Raw genomic sequence first — 21,152 nt, 5'->3', positions numbered from 1 at the left:
AAGCATTCGTTTTACGACGGAAATTTCTTTCCATGTATTATGCAAAGATCCACAAAATATTGTAAATATCAGTGAGCTTTAAACTCACACGATTGTCATATTGTATAAAGGCGACCATAGATACTTTTACGTCAGAATATTTTTCGCAAGAGCGTCTAGATTAATGTGATCGGCAGTACAATTAGCAGTCACAAAAATATTTTTACTATCAGCTGAAAAATCCCGCACGATAACTCAAACGATAACATGTTTGATAATTATGATTTTTCTTCATTAAAACGTTTCAATTCAGAAAATATTTTTGTATAACATTACAGTATGCACTTAACTTCTGTCAATGACAACCTTTTTGAGTTCAACGATGCATGACAACCATAACAATCAAACAATAATATAAACATGCTGTCGTTTAAATTATCGTGCGGGAGTAGTACAGCCCAGGTCATGGAAAATACTACTGTTTACTTTTCGACTATAGATTTCGTTGTGAGCAATCACTATGAAATTGCTATGAGACTTGGTGAATGTGTTTAATCACTTTTGTAAACGTTTACTTATAGTCACTGTTACAATGTTTTTATAACTTATTGCATGTTTATGTAAGAAATTTAAGCCAAATAATGTTTTCCATTGGAAAATTGTGTTAATTGTTACAATTTAAAGTTTGAAAAGTTCTTGAAATCAATTATATACTTTCCTTTTGAAATTAACATTAAAAGGTTGAAAGGTTTGTACAACAGAGTTATGGGTCGTATAATTTAAAGAAAGCTATCGTTACTGAACCAGAGTTATCTGCCTATTAACTATTTTGAAATGAAAAATTACGCCACGTTATGCATTCGAGTAGACTTTACAAAATCGTACCACTATATTGTGAGATCCAGATGATATTGAAAAAAGAATCATAATGCAAATGCAAATCAGATGAAAATTTTGTCTGGATTTCACGCCTAAAGCGTTTGGCTACATGACAAACCTTGTATTATTACGACAGCTGTTCTACTTTCTTTGAGCGTCAATAAACACAGTGCTGCTTCATTCCAGTTCATCATGCCCAGTTAATTAATGTCAAGAAATGGCATGTAATTTACAACAATGACACTCTTGCAGGTAGGAAAATCTGGAGAAAAAAACATAGAAAAAAAACACTCAATAGACACAAATATATATTATACCGGATTTATATAGCACCATTTTCAGGATTAACACTTTCAAAAGTGTTTTACATACAAAGAAGGCCACTCAGGACAATAATACGGACCGACCAATTAGACCAGAGGAACAAACCGAGAGAAAACCCGCAGAACAGATAGAGAAATTTAAGATAGAGGAATGACAGACTTATTTTGTCTTGCTCTTTGCGAATTGACACCCCGGTTTAGTCTTGTCCTCGATGGAATTATACAACGTTTACGAAGACGCTGTTGAATTTTCTAATGTTTGTTTGCCCCATCCGTTTGCTTAATAAGTTAATTAATATAAATCGAACTATAACTATACATTATGCTGTTAAGGAATATCCAAAAAAGAGAGGAGAACGGTGATTTAGTGTTAATATTTCGGCCGCTAAAGCCGGGGGTCGTGGGTTTGGGTTCCACTAAATGACAGGCATACCTTCTCATATGACACTCGTACAAGTTTTACAAGGAAACGAATGTAAGAGTGATCAAAATACTCATGCAACTTTCGGTACAATCGAGTTGGAATAAGTTGATATAAACTAAACATAAAAGAAAGAAAAATCATCAGGTCTATTTAAGAATACTCTATAGTCACGGAGACATTAAAGAAACATTTTTGTGTGATAAAAGATACCTCTACAGTGTTTTTCTTTTTATGTAGACACTGAAAAAAACGTTTGCACTTTTTAATTTTTGCAATATTACGGTTCTACGAATGAAAACATATATTTCAAAACGTATGCTATAGTTATCATTGTATTTTATGATCAAGAAAATGATAAAATGGATTATTGTTTTTAAAACAAGAGCTGTCGGAGGACAGCAACGCTCGACTATTCAACAGCCTTGTCGATTGAATGAATACGAGTCGAAAAAGGGACATAATTTAGTAAAAAAGCAAAACAGGGTTATGGAACCTGCATAGTGCTTATCAGCTCAGGACAGTGGACAAGTGTGTGAAGTTTCAATCCATTCCCATTAGTGGGTACTAAGATACCAGCTTACATAATAGGAATTTAACCAAAAACTCCTAAGTCGAAAAAGGGGCATAATTTTGTAAAATGCGAAGTTGAGTTATTGACCCTTTGCATTGCATGTCATATCATGACAGTGAACAAGTGTGTGCAATTTCAATCCTTTCCTGTTAGTGGATACTGAGATACTAGCTTACATACAATCACTTAACCAAAAATTTCTATGTTGAAAAAGGGGCATAATTTTAAAAAAAAAGCAAAATAAAGTTATGGGACCTGCTTTGTGCATGTCAGATCATGACAGTGAACAAGTGTGTGAAGTTTCAATCCATTCCTATTAGTGAGTACTGAGATACCAGCTTACATACAAAACCTTAACCAAAAAATTCTAAGTCGAAAAAGGGGCATAATTTTGTAAAAAAGCAAAATAGAGTTATGGAACCTGTGCAGTGTAAGTCAGTTTATCACAGTAAATAAGTTTGTGAAGTTTCAATCCATTCCCACAAGTGGTTACTGAGATACCAGCTTACATACAAAACCTTAACCAAAATTTTCTAAGTCGAAAAAGGGGCATAATTTTGTAAAAAAGCATAATAGAGCTATGGAACCTGTGCAATGTAGGTCAGTTTATCGCAGTGAATAAGTGTGTGAAGTTTCAATCCATTCCCACAAGTGGTTGCTGAGATACCAGCTTACATACAAAAACTTAACCAAATCGGGACGCGGACGCGGACGCCGACGCCGACGCGGACGCAGACGCCGACGCGGACGCCGACGCATGGGCGAGTCCAATAGCTCTACTATTCTATGAATAGTCGAGCTAAAAACGTACAAACAGAATACATCAGTTAGATTCAACAGTACAAGGACAACAAACAATAGTCAAACAATTATCTTTTCATATCTTTTAAAACACACGTTCCGTTGCTATGCATCACAATGAATCATTTTAAAGTTTCAATTACCTTTATTGCGGAATTTTTTGTACAGGACTTTAGGTCAATCATGTGTTTACTTATTAAGATGAGCTACGCAGACAAGTGGGCTCGCCATTATAATTTGAGATAGTTTCTACTTTGGTAAAAATTTCCTTATGATGATAATTATAACAATGTTTGGCTAGGTAAAGACATGTTACGCTTTTCGTTATCGCAATTATTTCGCACTTGGATATTTTCGATTGAAAATGTGAGCCTTTTCAATGTTCGAAAACTGAATTTAATAAAAAATAGTGTAGTCTGGTCAAAAGGAAAGGACCATCTTGCTGAGCGACGTGTTGTTAAAAAACGCTCGTTTTGATCTTGTTAACAGGACACAGTTCTATACTGTTGCTGGATATAATATGAAAATAGCTACAGAACAACACCTAAATGGAAAAAATAACTTTTCTCTAAATGTGCCAAAAACTGATTTATTTTTCAAATTTTACCAAATTATGAAGTGATGATTTCCAAATTTTCAATTGCGGTACAAGTAAAGGCGCTATAAATTTAAATTAAATTCTAGAGAAATTTTGTAAACAAACATTATTTACTTTCCTTTCTTTTTGTAATTATGTCCATAATTTGCAGACGATGAAATGTTTTTATTCTTGGCTTTAAGACGCATAAACGAGTATAAAAATCTCTTGTAACGAATTAAAATAAAAGGACCTTTCAACCTTTTCTATTTACATAAACAATTGAAAAATGATATCATTCAAATGTTTAAACATAACGGTTTAAATATAGCATGTTACAATAAACAGTAAAGTTTTTAAACGACCTTGTAAACTTAAAATACGATTGTCCTGATTTTTTTAGAGTTGCTGACTCGGAGAACTAAATATATTCTACCATTTATTGACTTCAAATGAATAAAAGTGATAATTGTTTACAAAACAGACCTTTTAAAATAATTGTATAGCTATATAAAAGTAATGAATCAGTTTTTAAATTTATTATTTTATTTTCACTCTATAGATATTGATCAAAATCAATAAGATATTGGATTGCAGTCGTCTGCTGTATGTAGTCACTAGCGGTTGACGTGATTTAGGACAATTGGGCTATATAAGTCGCAAGCATTGCCAGAAAACGTTTGTGGGATACGACTGTTTCAAGGTTAGAATTGTTTGAAAAACTTTTTGTTTTTAATGCGTTTTACATACAAGAGGGCCAAGATGGCCCTAGGTCGCTCACATAAGAAACACTTCATAACAGTGTAAAACATGTTTGACCTAGTGATTTCATGGAAACAAATATTCTGACCAATTTTCATTAAGATTGGACCAAAAAATTGGTCTCTTGCGATAAAACAAGCATTTTCTTAGATATGACCTAGTTTTTAACCCTAGATGACCTATGTTCAAATTCGACCTAGATTTTATCAAGGCAATCATTCTGACCAAAATTCATGAAGATCAATTGAAAAATACAGCCTCTATCACATACACAAGTTTTTTCTTTGATTTGACCAAGTGACCTAGTTTTTGACCTCAGATGACCCATATTCAAACTCGACCTAGATTTCATTAAGGCAATCATCCTGACCAAATTTCATAAAAATCAATTGAAAAAAACAGTCTCTATCGCATACACAAGATTTTCTTTAATTTGACCTAGTGACCTAGTTTTTGACCTCAGAAAACCCATATTCAAACTCGACCTAGATTTTATCAAGGCAATCACTCTGACCAAATTTCATGAAGATCACTTGAAAACTACATCCTCTATTGCATACACAATGTTTTTCTTCGATTTGACCTAGTGACCTAGTTTTTGACCCCAGATGACCCATTTTCGAATTCGGCCTAGATTATATCAAGGTAATCATTCTGGCTAAATTTCATGAAGATCAGTTGAAAAATACAGCCTCTATCGCATACACAAGGTTTTTCCTTGATTTGACCTAGTGACCTAGTTTTTGACCCCAGATGACCCATTTTCGAACTCGGCCTAGATTTCATCAAGGTAATTATTCTGATCAAAATTCATGAAGATCAATTGAAAATACCGCCTCTATCGCACACACAAGGTTTTTCTTTGATTTTACCTAGTGGCCTAGTTTTTGACCCGAGATGACCCATTTTCGAACTCGGCCTAGATTTCATCAAGGCAATCATTCTTACCAACATTCATGAAGATCAATTGAAAAATACAGCCTCTATCGCATACACAAGTTTTTTCTTTGATTTTACCTAGTGACCTAGTTTTTGACCCGAGATAACCCATTTTCGAACTCGGCCTAGATTTCATCAAGGTTATCATTCTGACCAATATTCATGAAGAATAATTGAAAAATACAGCCTCTATCGCATACACAAGGTTTTTCTTTGATTTAACCTAGTGACCTAGTTTTTGACCCGAGATGACCCATTTTTGAACTCGGCCTAGATTTCATCAAGGTAATTATTCTGACCAATATTAATGAAGATCAATTGAAAAATACTGCCTCTATCGCATACACAAGGTTTTTCTTTAATTTGTTCTAGTGACCTAGTTTTTGACCAGAGATGACCCATTTTCGAACTCGGCATAGATTTCATCAAGGTTATCATTCTGACCAATATTCATGAAGATCAATTGAAAAATACAGCCTCTATCGCATACACAAGCTAAATGTTGACGGACGACAGACAGACGACAGACAGACAGACGACGGACGCCGGACATCGAGCGATCAGAAAAACTCACCAGAGCAATGTTCAGGTGAGCGAAAAAAGTGTAAAATGATATTTTATATTCTTTATCTAATGATAGGTGGCTATTCATTTGCTTCATTATGTCAAAAAGAGAATGTCTTTAATTCAATTTATATTGTTGTTTAACAGTCTTGTTTTAATAAACAATTTTTAATGCCAAGGCCAGTGCTGAAATATATATATTTTTTGCTTTATTATTATAATTATTATCATTATTATTGTAAACCCCCTACTGGTTGGAAACTAGTTTCGGGGACCATAGGACTGCGCTTTTCCGTCCGTTCGTCTATCATTGTGTCATTCTGTCATTCCGTCCGTCTACACTTATATCCAAACCATTACTCTGTTATCCATCAAGGGATTTTATATTATTTGGCACAAATGTTCCCCACTATGAGAAGACGTGTCTTGTGAAAAACTCGGATTGTATTATAACTTGGTACAAATGTTCTCCATATTAGGACACAACTTTCATACCCATAGCTTAAAGGTCAAGGTCACACTTGGAGGTAAGATGTTTACATGGTCTGTTTCGTGTATGGCACAGAACTCTGCCATCCATATAGGGATTGCATAAATATTCCCACAAAAAGACGACGTGCCAAACGCAACATTTAGAGCCGTAGCTCAGATGTCAAGGGTACACTCAGGGGTCATAAGTCAATAGGGATTTTCCTGTCCGGTCCATAACTCTGTCCTCATCAAAGGGATTTTGGTATAACCTGACAAAGATATTGCCCATAAATAGGGGACATGTCATCTGCAAAATCCAGATCCTGAACAAAAAGGTCATGGTCATACTTGGAAGTCAAATATCAGTAGGGATTTTTCCTGCTCGAGTCGTAACTCTATCACCCATCAAGGAATTTAAATCTTGGCACAAATGTTCACCTTGATAAGAACCCAAGTCGTGTAAACACCCAGACCCCTAGCTCAAAGGTCAAGGTAAATACTTTAAGGTCAAAGGGCAATAGGATTTCTTCCTGTCAGCTCTATAACTCGCCCATCAAGGGATTTTAATATTACTAGGCACAAATGTTCCTCACAATGTGACAATGACCAGGTCCCTAGCTCAAAGGCCAAGGTCACACTTTGAGGTCAAAAGTCAACTTTTATCTTTTCCTGTCCGGTCTGTAAAATGTATTAGGTCATTTTCTTGTCCGATTTTTAGTATTTTTCGTCCAGACATGGATATTCAAATAATTATGTACGAAAAATGTCGGTGCATTTTTTTTTCAGAAATATTTCCCTTTAATTTAATAAAAAAAATGATAAACTATAATATTTATTTTACGTGTTGTTGTTCATTTCAAGATTCCTTATTTCATAACATTTTTTCAGCTTAAAATGAAATGTTATTGAAATACTTTTTTTCATATTTATAGATGTTATAAGCTAGATATTATATATACAAACCTTGTGCGTTACAACATATAATATAGATCTATATAGCACAATATTTTATATATCCCACTGGCAGTTATCAAATCATTAGGTTATACTACTGTAGGAGAAATTGTATTGCATGCCAATACCTCAAAAAACTTATTATTATTATTATTATTATTATAGAAAATATGTATTTTGGCGGAACTTGTTCCATCTTCATACCTTTTGAATCTATCGTCGAAAGTTTTTCGGAATTGGGAATATACTTTAATTGTGCTTTCGAAATTAAATTTTAAAGGACGATACAGAATCATAACATTATGGAATAGCAAAATGTTTATCATATGTTATTAATATTTCATGCAAACAGTTCTATTTGTAAAAAACTTTAAAAACAATATAACAAAATGATAACTGTAGTTTTCAGTCCCAAAGTTGCGTTGTGTGAACGGTTAAAAATGACAATGTTCATCGCCCATATCCAATAACTATAAATGTATAACCTTAGGACGACCGGCACATATTTATGCAATCTCGCCAGGCATATGTATGTATTTGACAACACAGTAAATGACGTCACTCGGCCTTCAGCTATTTCCGGAAGTAAATAAAATGAAGGTAGAAATGTTAAACTTGAAAACGAAAGCTGCATTTTGATTCGTAGATAGTCAGGGGTCACGCGCAGGGATCACCCCGTCTACATGTATGCGCGTGGACATTTTTTTTCTTTTTTTTTTTTTTGCTATTGGGGAGCCAATTTTCAGCACTTTATAACGAATTGAAATTACCTGGGCTTTAGTACAGTATGTCAGCTTTTAATCTATGAAAAAATATTTGAGCTCTTGATAAACACAAATCCCACAGGGGTCCGTAACGGACCAAGCGTACATTGATAATTTTGGAACTTCATCAAATCGCTCAAAATGTCATTTTTGATGTTGTCTGAGAGTGTCAGTATATGCCTCAGATGTAAGATATAACCGTGTTTGAGAGCTGCAGACCTAGACATTTCAGAAATATTTTCAAAATAAGTTTCGTGTAATAAATGTTGTTTCTACGGAAGCGTGAAAGGGCCATCAAACGCTAATACGTTTTAGTACGTTAAGGCTGTGGAAAGGATATGCCATGTATTTTACATTCCGTTCTCAAGTAACATTGGCGAACGTTGCATATATACGTGTTACACGTTAACTAGAGTTACGCCCTGTAGTATTTTGGGGTTTTTCTCATACGTTATAAATTCCTAGAAATCATATCTAATGTTTCCTGCATTGTTAGCTCACAAGCTTAACTGATTATAAATACCGAGTAATCATAGGTAATTGGTTCCCCGCATTTAACTCATACGCATAATTGATCGTTATCCTAAATTACCAATGATAATGGCTGCTAATTCAACGAGAAAAATTGTACACCGGTACTTTTTATTCGACCTGGCGGGGCGGAGTTAATCTCTGACTCTCTGACTTATTAAATAATGGAAATCTCAAAAAAAGGGCAAAATAGGTAGAACAAACCGATGGCTAAAATTCAACGCTACGTAGATGGCCACTGAAGAAGAAATCAGATTGCCGGATATACTACACATCCTGCACAATAATGCAGTGGACCGTCTCGAAGCCCCGCCCCGCCAGGTCGATTAAAACGCACTACAGTCTGGTCAAATATGTCGGATTAAGCAATGCTAAGTAATTTGCCCATCGCAAAGATGGTTTCATTTAAGGATTATGTCTACAATTGAGCGTTATTTCAAACATAAAATATCATATCACGTTAAAAAAATCAGAAAAAGTAGGTATAAGTAATGAGTATATTACCAACTAAGATAGCTCTAATGTATATGGTGCATTCCTAACGCTATAGAGAGCTTTTCTATACTCAGCGTCACTGAAAAATTACCACCCTATTGATCCTTGTATTTTGAAAATCGCACTGAACTGTGTTAAAAGCACAACACGACGATTTTCTTGACTCAGCTGAGTAGTCATTGGTGTAAAGAATTGTCAAATTCAATTAACTCCATTTGAGTCATGGCCTGCACCTGCAAAATGATTTTTTTCCGAGCAAAGTCAACAGGTATTCAACTTTTATCGCAAATCATTAATCTCACTTGAAAGTTAATGGATAGACTAAGAGAAAAACGTTCAAAACCAGAATATCTTTGCTAAGAATGCGACATCTAAGGAACGCTCAATGTCATCAGGCCATTGGCATGGTTGACACCGAACTTAGAGATTGTGAAATTGGACGTCGTATGGGCTGTTCTCACCTGACAATCATGAAGCTGTTAAGGAGACATAATCAGACCACGCACAGGCCATAAAAAGTGGACGTCGATAATGTATAAAAAAAATAATGAGGTATATATAAGTGGTAACTTTTCAGTGACGCCCAGTATACATATTTACAGACTATACCATTGTTTTTATACATAAACACTACCTATTTAACTGAATCACTTAATTTTTATCTATGTGTAGAATTACTGGCTAATGTCACCATTGTCTTAATTTTAAAGCGTCTGTCGGAATACTTCTTCTATAAGCGACCTATATAGTTAAAACAATATTTATTAAATATATAATGTAGATACATAACATACATACAATAAAATTTACAATCAATATAATGTAAAGGATCTGAAAACAAGCTTTCGTCGAAAACTTATATTAAGATATTTCCTTGAAACCTATATAGTTTCTCTTACCCGAAATTGACGGACAAACTTCAAATGTAATGTGTAAAATAACATTTAACTTTCTCTTTTGTGCATATTTGGGCTATTTTATCACTTGTTATTTAATGTCTGCAGCAAAAGTGAACCTGCCGGTCTTGAAGTTTATTTCGGGTTACAGAAAGTTCGTTGTATAACACTATTTGCGTATTTCTTCATGAATTCCGAAATGGTTAACAGTGATGCCTTTGTCTGAAAAAAAAACTACCAACCAGTTGATTTCATTTCTGTTAATTCAACAATATGCACTTCTTCAAATTCTTATCATTGTTATCTTCATACGGAACAGCTGTGTCATTATTAATACTTAATAGAAAATGTGTTGCATATCTCGTATTTACAAAATAATAAAATTATCATAAAGGTCCAATACTAAGGAAAGTGAACATTTTAATTTCTTTTAAAAAGCACAGAAACTATTTCATTTTATTGGAAAATGAAAGTTGGTATGTAGAAATTCGAAATAAATCGCAGTATATGTACAATTATTTTTCTTAGAAGTATGAAGAAAGTTAAAAAGACCTGGGGGGTCATTCTGTCGATTCATTGAAATTTCAACATAATACACATACATTTCTTTGAGTTCCAAAGACCTTCTGTAAATTTTGACCTGCCAATCTTCATTATTTAGTGTCTTGCAGAAGTCTATGCACAGGCTATGAAAAAAAATGCCAACTCACTTTTCCTTAGTAATGGACCTTTAACCGTATATCTCAGATTATAGTAAGCGGTTCTATATATCACTACTGTAGCGCCCAGTTCAGCAAAGATTCATCACCTTATCTTACCTTATCTTTCTGCTACCTTTTTATCGCCTCTCCGGTTATCATTTCTGGGAAGATTTTATTTCCTACCTAGCTCTTGGCCATTTTTAACGGTGAAAATAAAGCAAGATTGTGAACAATAAAAATGTCTATTATAACAGAAATACTTTGATTAAATTTCATGACTGTTAAACTGAAAAAGAAAATCTGACAAACTTTTTAAAGCTAAATAAGAGAGAATTCAGAGAACAAAAGTCAATACTTGTAGACTCTACAAATATATCATTTCAAATTCATATAACAGCCTTTCCGTGATAAAACCATTTGTTCAATTGTTCAAAATTAATGCGCTACAACAGGAAAAATAGAATTTGAAGAATAAAATAAAGTCAATTTGTATTGAATCTTCTTGCACGCAATGCAAAATAAAACTTATAATTTCGAATGTATACATGTATAGAGGTATCTAAACTGTTGGGCTGAATTTTGACTGGCCCTTTTTGCTAAAGTGTATGTCCTTTTAGGGATCAGGACTTGCAAATGCATATGATGGATCTTTGACTTATTAAACACTTAGATGTCATTAATGGCACCCTTGTAACAACAATGATCTATCCATAATTCCACCTAATCCTGTAAAAATCAGAAAATATATTAAATTCAAGTACTTTATGGCCTCCAGATGTGCTAAGTTATTGCTCTCCCGGATTCTGCCAAGTGTAAATTTGTATCATATTTTTGCAGTGAATGCGGAATATCGGAAATCTGTGGAACTCTGCAAAGCTCTCACGTTACAGACATATTCTGCTTTGATATCATCAAAGTTCGTTTATATTTCAGAGCTTTTACATATTTAAAGAAAATTAAGGATGGATGACTGGGGATACACGGCAACAAATGGTAAGTCGTGCATTTCAGATTTTTAAGCAGATAGCAAATTGTCTATAAAAATATGATAAAATTATCTGTTTAATATTATAAAGTGATGCCTAATATGTATAACACAAATGAAACTTACGACCGCAATAGCACGTTTTCTCAAGCATTCAGATTATTTTGTTTGACGAAGATCTCTTTTGACGTTTTTCGACTTTTCTCTTGATTTTTCTTGTACAAGAACAGTAGTTACATCGAGATATGACTCTCTCTGTATGTCTATGAAAAGGACTAATTGACTTGTTTCTTTTTTATTCACAAGTAAACATATGTATACTGTTTTATAATAACATGAATAGTTTTCGTATGAAATAAGTTACCATACTACATGTAGTTTCATTAGCGAGCAACAATAAGGCTTGGATCGATTAGTCTATTGATCAGTTATTGGACTCTGACAATGCTGCAAGAACAAACAATACAGTATGTAAATAGGTTATACGTTGTTTATATCTAAACCGTTGCAATTTGCTAATTGATTTGGTAATGACACAAGTATACTTTGATATTGTAATTTGAAGTTACCATTTCAGTGAAAAAAATATGGCGTGCATAAAAGTTTCTAAATGCTTCTTCCAACCTTTATAAAAGAATAGCGAGTTTTCGCCATTTCACAGCGGTAAATATTACTGAAACCGTAACCATGTTATCCATTTATTGTGCTAAAAAAACACACAAACATATCTTACTGTTACTTTTTCAAGACACTCAATTTATCTTTTTAGCACCATTCTCTTGAATAACAATACGTGTAGGTAAACTCTGCTTACGAGTTCCAGTATTGGAAATAATACGAGCTCGTATAGTTAAACTTGTTGAATTGAATGTTCGTGAAAAATTCTTGATAATTCTTATCAAATGAAATTAGTATTTAGAGTAATTGATTTTGGTGTAAAATATAAGCCTTAAATCGATTTTCACACAAAAATATTAGAATGATTAAACAAGAGTAGACCTGCTGTTAGCTATGTCACAAATTAGACAAGTAGTGCAGGTCGTTTCATTTCAAAATAAGCTGCAAAATATGCTCCAATTACCTTTTCATCTTATGTGATACTGACATTTTAACCCAAATTAGGACGGAAAATAGTGGTAGAACTGACGAGGCCGATGACCTGGCAGTTGTTGAAGAGATATTATTTCTCTGTAATACAGCAGTGTGATATCTGACTAAGTTCACAAGTTGGCTTTGTCAGCTCTTTTGAACTTTATCTCTTTTTGTCCCCTAAACCAACTGTGAGGGCATAGTTGTACCAATTTTAAGGAATACGAAAAGTTCAAGCATCACAGTTTCGCAATTTCACAAGAATGTGTTTTTTATCGTTGCAGTTAGATATGATAATTATTATTGACAGCCGGAGATGATTAATCGGGCAGTTTTGTCAGTTAAGGATTTCAAATACTGAAAAAATAGCTTGCTAACGGCGGAGATCGAAACGCCGAAAGATCCAAATAAACCTTATTATTTCTTTAATACATATACCATCTGCCATGGTTTTACCATTTTGCAAACTTTGACAAGAAGTATTTGAAGTCGAACCATTTCTTCTCCAGCATAATGAGTATTCGACTCCTGTTGGACGAAGACATCCATCTATACACAAATCATAATCAAAAACAAATCTACACATGTCTAAATGGTTTATCACTTGGGTTACATGTTAATCAATGAAGCAATGAAAAAAAATCGTTTTCAATTAGGATAATTAATTGTCGCCTGCCAAAGTGATATCTTATATTGATCTGTGAACTAGTTAGCGCACGCAAGACCGGTATTGCTATCATTGTGCAAAACATTCAACGCCTGCGACACTTCAACAGCCTCAATTTGCTTTAAGTTTTCTAAATGTTAACGATAAGATCTATATGTCTACTAAGTTCTATTGCAATCAGACCCCTGCAAGACCTGGAAAAAAGGATATTAAAATAGATATATGTACACAGATTATGTGTTTCAATTGTTAGACATGCGTACAGGATCTTCGTTACAGAATTCCTGTTCGGTTGCATCTTTAAAGATATCCAATGGCTATCTTTCACTTAGATATTTTATATTTAGATATTTACATCAAGTGTAGAAAACCCTCCTCAAATTTATTTAACTTTACTAAATATATAAATTAATTGTATATGTAGAGCTACATTCAAAATTACGATGTTATGCAGTGACAGTCGATTGTTAAAAAATAACTTCATTTTTTTGTGACAGTTCACATTTACACCGTGTAAAGTCATACATGTATACAGCGTCTAATGCTTAGTACTTTTTATACACAAACTTGTTAATTGCTTACATAGACTATATTTGTTCTGGTATACCTTTAAATAATACAATTTTCATATACTATTTATAAAGAAGTGTGTAATTGCAGTATTCAGCAGAATGTCAACATGACTGACTACGGCCCTATTAACCGAAACAAGAGCAACAGAAGATTCAGTTTTACGCCGTAACATGATCACTTTATTATTATTCTGTTTTATCTTATTTTATCTTATATACTAGGTCCGTCCGCATGGGCGAAGTACTACATAGATAATAAGCCCGGCATGGGACAGAAGCAATCACCGATTGACATCGTGACGTCACAGGCTGTGTATGACTCGGACCTATGTGACGAGGCATTAAACACCAGATATAACCCGGAGAACCAACTGTGCTTGAAGAATAATGGACACAGTATTATGTGTCAAATCAAATCCCAAAAGTCAGGTACGGTTTTCTACTATCACATATTGCTATCATTTGGTTCTTGGCTGATGAAGAATTGCACTGAATAGTAAAATATAAAACACAGTTTCCTGCTGTACAAATATTTTATGTGTTTTGCTTACAATACCATTTCTGGAATAAAATTCTGCTGAGAAAATTCTGTACACGTGTAAACTAAAATGGCGTCCTGTGACGACAGAAAGTTTCATTTAATATTATTATTTGCAGCAAATAGTTATGAAAGTCTCATTAAGTAACTTTATTTGGACCGAGAAATGAACTTTAAAGAAGAAAGAGCGGTTAAAATATTTTGTCCCGTTTCATGCTGAAAATGAGTGTATACTTGAGAGCGAGGCTGATACTGATAACTCCCAGTATTTCAACGAAAAGCTTAGAATTAAATATGTATATTGTGTCTATTCATTTATATTAAGCATGAAAGACTTTCGAAAAATTTAGAGCCATACTTATAAATGTAAAATAACTTGCTACATAATGTATAATAGGCTCGTGTAAAATTATTTTTGATCCCGTCGTGTTCTATGATCGGAGTTCTATATTTTTGCTTATATATTGTTTATATTCAATTGTCTTCAAAGCTTTAAAAAGATATTTTTATTGATTTTATTCCTCGCTAGGAGGTTACAAGTTTCAAAACATCGTAGTGTGTTTTTTTTCTTTCTGATCAAAGACGGTCATAAAATTGTTTTGGTATCTTTTTTAAGTTTTATTTTTTTCGACTGACTAGAACATGTTTTTACGAAATTATAAATAAATATATTCCTGACAATTCTGTTTTAGAGATCAATTAATCATGACTTTCAAAATATAGTTTATCAAAAAATGATTTAAACAATACTTTCGTCTCTAAAAATGTAGGTATTAATTGAAAACCATTTTAGCTCTAATAATTATACAAACAATAGCACTTTATTGTCAGAGTTGACGGGCGGGCCGTTAAAAGGTGACACCTACCGACTAGAACAGTTCCATCTTCACTGGGGATCTGACGATACAAAGGGCTCCGAACATACCATTGATGGTAAACAATATGCAGCTGAGGTAAATTCGTTAAAAGAACACAATGGTTTTACATAAACCAAGCTTATAAAATTTCTAGTTTCTTGCAGCAAACTTCCGCAATTACGGCATTTTTAGAAGCGTGAACTGTCATAAATGATATAATCACTGAAAAGTTGAAATAAACGGTATATATTAGCTCGATGGTAATGAAAGCTTGAATCTTATTAGAATCTCGCTAAAGTCCTGTTCCTGAAAAAAAAAACAGTCCTGATGTCCCAGTGGGAATCGAACCGACGTATCTGACAACTTATTTACTAGACCACAGCTTTCGTGTTATTATTGCTTGAATGAATGAGGTGATACTTTTTTTGAAATGAACAACAAATAATTTCAGCAAATAATTTCAGCGTTAAAATCAACGCTTGCCTAGTTATGATGATAATCGACTTTATTTGTTTCTATAGCTACATCTAGTTCACTGGAATGCCTCCAAATACAAAAACTTTGCTGAATCAGCAGACAAGAGTGACGGATTAGCTGTACTTGGTATAATGATTAACGTAAGAAAAATATGATATATTTTATGTTTTGTATCTTGGTCATCAGGTGCCCGTAAGGTGCATCGTTAAAGGTTTCTTTTGGGAGTATTTTCTGATATATTGCACGATTTATAAAATGTTCTTCTATTTTCTTTTATTTGCAAAGTATAAAAGAGTTACACAACAGACACAGAAGTACTCATTCAGAAGTGTCTAAACTGTGTAAGTTGAAGCAGCAAGCATGATATTTTCATGAGCTCATGAGCGCTTGCTCACTTATTCCGTGTCTTATCTTTGGACCACAGCTAGGACTCGGTATCAATATAGTGGTGTGTGATTCAGCTAATGGAGATATTTCTTGACTTAAATGACGGTGACAATTTGCTTGCTATGCGATGACAATTGTTCGGTAATATAACATCATTCACTTCACCAATATGTTGTTATCTTTTCGGTATCTTATATGTGTCAAATTATTCCATGTATGGCGAAATGTAACATTTAACTATTTCAACACTTTTCTCTCTCTTGACCGACTTACATTATGATGATGAGCGTTTCAAAGCTATTGCTGTTATAGTTTTCAAGAAAAAATTGTCATAAACAAATATCTTAACAGACACCGACGATCAAGTGACGGCAAATAACATCCACGTTGAAAACGGTTTTGATTCTGTCCACCACTGTGACGTTTCAAAAGAATTATCTATTGTTCTTTTATTGAACACGTGTTCCGTGCGACGAGTGATTGCTTCTTATTGTCTTCTGTACCTAAATTTCTTCGTACTGTATTCACAAACAAGTTCCGGAAAGAATGACAGATTGTTTTAATATACATGCTTTTGTATATGAATATAGGCATAACATAATCTCCTATCAACACACTCTTGAAACTTTCCATTCATTAAATGTGTTTAAAAGAAACAAAATGTTTTTTTCAGGTAGGGATGGAGAATCAATCGTTTAAGGTCATTACAGACAACATTGGAAAAGTGATCTCAAGTAATTCTGAATATTGTATAGACATATCCTTTGATCCGACCTTTCTGTTGCCCAGTAAGTCTTCTTGAAGTTGATACATATTTCGTGATCTAATGACTAGCGAGGGATTTTGAACAAAACGAACAAAAATGACCAGTCTGTTTTCCTTATATTCCCTAACTACTGAAATCGATTCATTAAAATATTCAGTATATGTCAAAACGCGATGACTTTTCTAAAATTCGGTTTGAGATTTGCTCAAAGTGGCAAAAATTTACAAATTAAAAAAAAAACAAGCATGTAGGCGCATCAAACGTTTTAAATGTCTTCTTGAAAACAGTTATTGAACAAACCTTGCTCATAAACACAGTTACAGAATATTTTGCAGTTCAGAACATTCACTATTTCATTTTAGATGTTACATCACAATATTGGACGTACGAAGGTTCGTTGACAACTCCACCTTTGTACGAAAGTGTTCAGTGGATCGTGTTCAAAGACCCGGTTGAATATTCGGCGGAACAGGTAAATTTCCTCGTTTGTAAATGATAAACGGTGTTTATACACTACACTCTGGCTCGGCCAAACCAAAACACTAAACATTTCTAGAGAAAGGATTTTAAGATTGTGCACAGTATGACTTTCAGTATATCATAAGGTGTCAGCTTAAAACAGAAACCATTTACCTAAAATACCAGACTGTGTTTAGAGCACTGTGGTTGTAACAAGCTGCAAGTTGTCCACTTAACACGACCGTCATTTAGATTTGTGCCAGAGGTATGTTATTCCTGTTTGCGCGTCACAGTGAAACTCTGGTGAGCGATATAAAGTAATCATGGCTTTCTTATTCTCGTCTTGAAAGCATTATAAACAGTGATTGCAAACTGTATTACATATAGATTTAACCAGTAAGTACAACATTATTCTTTCTTCGTGTTTATTCTTTCTATTGCAGATGAAAAAGTTGAGGAGTTTGAAAGATTCACACGATAAAACCCTACAGGACAATTTCCGGCCGCCATTACCCGTTCATAAGAGAGTAGTTCAAGCCTCGTTTAAATAGATTTATTAGTTTTATTGCAATTATCAGCATCTCTGTTTTAAGAAATTTCGAAAAAAATGTTAGTAACCCGTCAATATTTTGTCTAAATCTCCAACGAAAAATCAACAATAAATGAAGACTTACGAGTAATAGGGTATCATAGTCACTTGAATATTGTAAGTAAATGCGATCCGAAATCCAGCATCAGTTTAAGAAATTATCCTAAAGAGTATATTTGTTAGTGCATTTTGGCGGCATTACTTCCATTCACTGTTCGTGATTCTGATATCTGGGGCTGTTTAAGACAGTGTGTCACTTCAGCAGATCGATATGGACATATTTGATATAGGATTGTTCTACCGCTACATATTTTACATGTTATTTGTTCAATGAATTAAAGGGAAATAAATTTGAATTTTCCACTGAGAAGAGTAAAGCAGATGTTTAACAGGCACAAAAATACCTATGAAATGTGTAAAATTTCGTTAAAATATTTGCTTGTTTTATATGCAAGTTAAAACAGCTTGCTTATCTGAACTCAAAATCTGGAAGGCTACACCGCTCGTGAAAATATTGGTGCTGACATATTATACTAAATGACCAATACAAGCAATTTTAACTATTCATTCTTTCATCTTAATGGGATAATTATGAAACGAAACTGTAGTTGTAATGCTTAAATAGCATTGATGAAATATTCCATAGACACGCTGCGAGTATTGATAAATAACAATGACCAATTCGTCTTGTTCAGTGTAGTAATGACGTTGACATTTATTGTTGGATACAGTGTTGTTGTGCTTTCTGGTCCTTTGGGGTCGTAGAATTCATTCAATATATGATAGAATTCCGTTTAAGCCGGTGCTAGGGGGTGTAAGAGGTGTTGCTAAATCCATTACCTCTCATGAACAAACTGCTATTATTTTGCTTGTTTGCATTCTATGTTTCCAAAGGACCTTCTTACATATTTAATTTGTTATATTATATTCATTTCGATAATGTGATATTATGTTTTCAGTATTTAACAGAGCTTTAGAATTGATCTTGAAGAAAGTATGTTCCGAAGCCCTATGCTCTTGAAGTTTTGCCTTGTGTTTTGTTAAAATTAACTATTGTTGTAATATTAAAGTAATTATCTTTGTCAGTATTACGGTATTATGTAATAGTGATCTTCATTACAATAATCAGTTATAACATATTCAATGACCTAATGTTTTCTGAATGTCTTTACATTTGTTGAAATATGCATGACCATTTTCGTTTTCAAGGTCTTCTAAAATAACTTTGATGTGTGTGTCATTTAACTGAGCAAATGTAGGCTTCAAAGGAATTTCATGTATTTTAGTTATTACGTGTGTACATAGTACAGGTTGTTGTTATGCAACTTATGATAACGGCTTGATGGAAAAATAATGCATCATGATATTGCTTAAGCCAAACTTTCAAGAATGATTAAACAGACCACAGAATGTGTTGTTACTTGATAAAAAAATGTAAAATAAATATGAATAAGATGAGAAAAAAATGTACAATGTTTTTATGAAACCCCAGTTCAAAATTATGATGATATCACGTGACAAAAACTTTAGTAATTTTGATCTAGAATGGTGCGAGTGTTCATTGAAGCCGAAAAACAGGACAATACACACACACACACACACACACAAACTATATAAGGCGTTACACCTCTTTCCTACCTAGTATTCTCCAAACATTATCTGTAATGGTGATGCTCGAGACATTACAATATGTTGTACTATATCAAAAATTAAGTAAAGTCAGTTATTAGCCCTAATCTAGAGGCAAACTTGAATTATTTTGACGAACGGGCACTGATTGTAGATGTTGCAGTAAGTTTAGAAACTGATCTAGTGACTTTGTCATATATGTATCTCATGTTCCTGTGGTGGCCTGTTTTCACGGAGACAGTCATAGTAATCCGGGGTTAAATTCTGTCATTAGAAACCATGGGGGTTTCATGTACTTGATAACGGATATTTACTCATGTTACAATTATTGTTGAATTATACACACGCATATACAGACTTAAAGATATGTCAATGCTCTGACGAAACAGAAAACAGGACTTGCATTAAAGCTTAGGTTTCTTTGTACGTGTCTTCAAAAGAGATATTTTCTGTGTTGTGTTGTATCCATGGTAATTACAACAGTTTTTCGTCGGGTTTAACAAATTTAAGGGGGTCAGAATCGTCTTCAAGACAGTAATCGTCCAGAAAGGCCTGCTGTTGCAGCAATAAAGACAAATATTGCTGTCGATAGGGGTACGTTAAATGAATATGTATTCGGTCCCTAATAGTAATGTTTAAAAAATGGCATTTGCTTGGTATATTCTTACAGTTGACCGTGCTTCGCACTTACATGCAAATTTTCAAAAACTTTTACCATGCCGTCTTTTTTTATAAATTTTGTGTAATAAAGGTATTTCCTAAAGCTCAGGTAGAGACAAATTTCAAAGTGGTGGCCTTTATCCAAAACTTTTCCAGAGAATTCATTATTCCATTATTTTTTATGAAAGAAACATCAAACTATTGGTAAACAATCATAAAACTTAAAATAAAAACTGTCAGTATCATTTTTTCTAGGGTGCCTCGAGTAAACGGGTTTAATCAGACAGAATTCAAACTCCAATGTTTTGAATTTTGCTCACTTCATTCAAAAATAACTTTGGGGCAAGAGTAAAACCTACCTACATTTCTTCCACAATATGTAATCTAAAGAATGAAGGCAAAATAGAGAACTTTTACCGCATGTAACTCAGTATTTTTAAAGATGTCTAACTCTACACCTTCTGTTTTAGAGGTATATTCACTTTGAACATCAAGAAATCGCATATCAAATGATTCTTTTTTCCACTTTTGTACAATAAATCAATAACAAGTCTTGAAAGAAGTAAAAACTTTCTAGAAAAAAAAGGGAAAAAAGGGAAAAAATTTGGTCCCAGTAGGGCTTGAACCTACGCCCCCTGAACATTGCTGTCAACGTAGGTTTATGGTAGGAATTGAATACTCTTCAAAACGGAGGTACCCTATTATGGGCCTAATACCTGACTAACTGGAGCTACATATAACAAACCTATAACTACAATGGTTCAGCATAAGTCATTATGTTTATGAAACTTGTTTGCAAGCTGGAACTACATATAACAAACCTATAACTACAATAGTTCAGCATAA

At 33.7% G+C, this 21,152-nt stretch overlaps 1 protein-coding gene across 5 annotated transcripts in view; it reads left to right on the top strand.

Annotated features, from left to right (window-relative positions):
- The window catches only part of LOC123549165 (carbonic anhydrase 2-like), a 36,925-nt gene extending 17,453 nt beyond the window's left edge, over window positions 1–19,472 (top strand). For 2 of the 5 annotated variants that reach the window (XM_053545681.1, XM_045337029.2), the window contains exons 2-9: window positions 4,117–4,257; window positions 11,565–11,624; window positions 14,167–14,373; window positions 15,314–15,435; window positions 15,861–15,956; window positions 16,877–16,991; window positions 17,332–17,441; window positions 17,872–19,472. In XM_053545681.1, coding sequence (XP_053401656.1) covers window positions 11,594–11,624; window positions 14,167–14,373; window positions 15,314–15,435; window positions 15,861–15,956; window positions 16,877–16,991; window positions 17,332–17,441; window positions 17,872–17,979 — 789 coding nt within the window. In that variant the 5' untranslated portion in view covers window positions 4,117–4,257; window positions 11,565–11,593 and the 3' untranslated portion in view covers window positions 17,980–19,472. The remainder of the gene's footprint in view (window positions 1–4,116; window positions 4,258–11,564; window positions 11,625–14,166; window positions 14,374–15,313; window positions 15,436–15,860; window positions 15,957–16,876; window positions 16,992–17,331; window positions 17,442–17,871) is intronic. The other 3 variants (XM_053545682.1, XM_045337032.2, XM_053545685.1) reach the window with 2 other exon arrangements.
- Window positions 19,473–21,152: the final 1,680 nt, after the last annotated feature.

This window comes from Mercenaria mercenaria, chromosome 6 (genome assembly GCF_021730395.1).
Source record: "Mercenaria mercenaria strain notata chromosome 6, MADL_Memer_1, whole genome shotgun sequence".
Lineage (NCBI taxonomy): Eukaryota > Metazoa > Mollusca > Bivalvia > Venerida > Veneridae > Mercenaria > Mercenaria mercenaria.
This window is presented reverse-complemented; position numbering and strand designations above follow the sequence as displayed.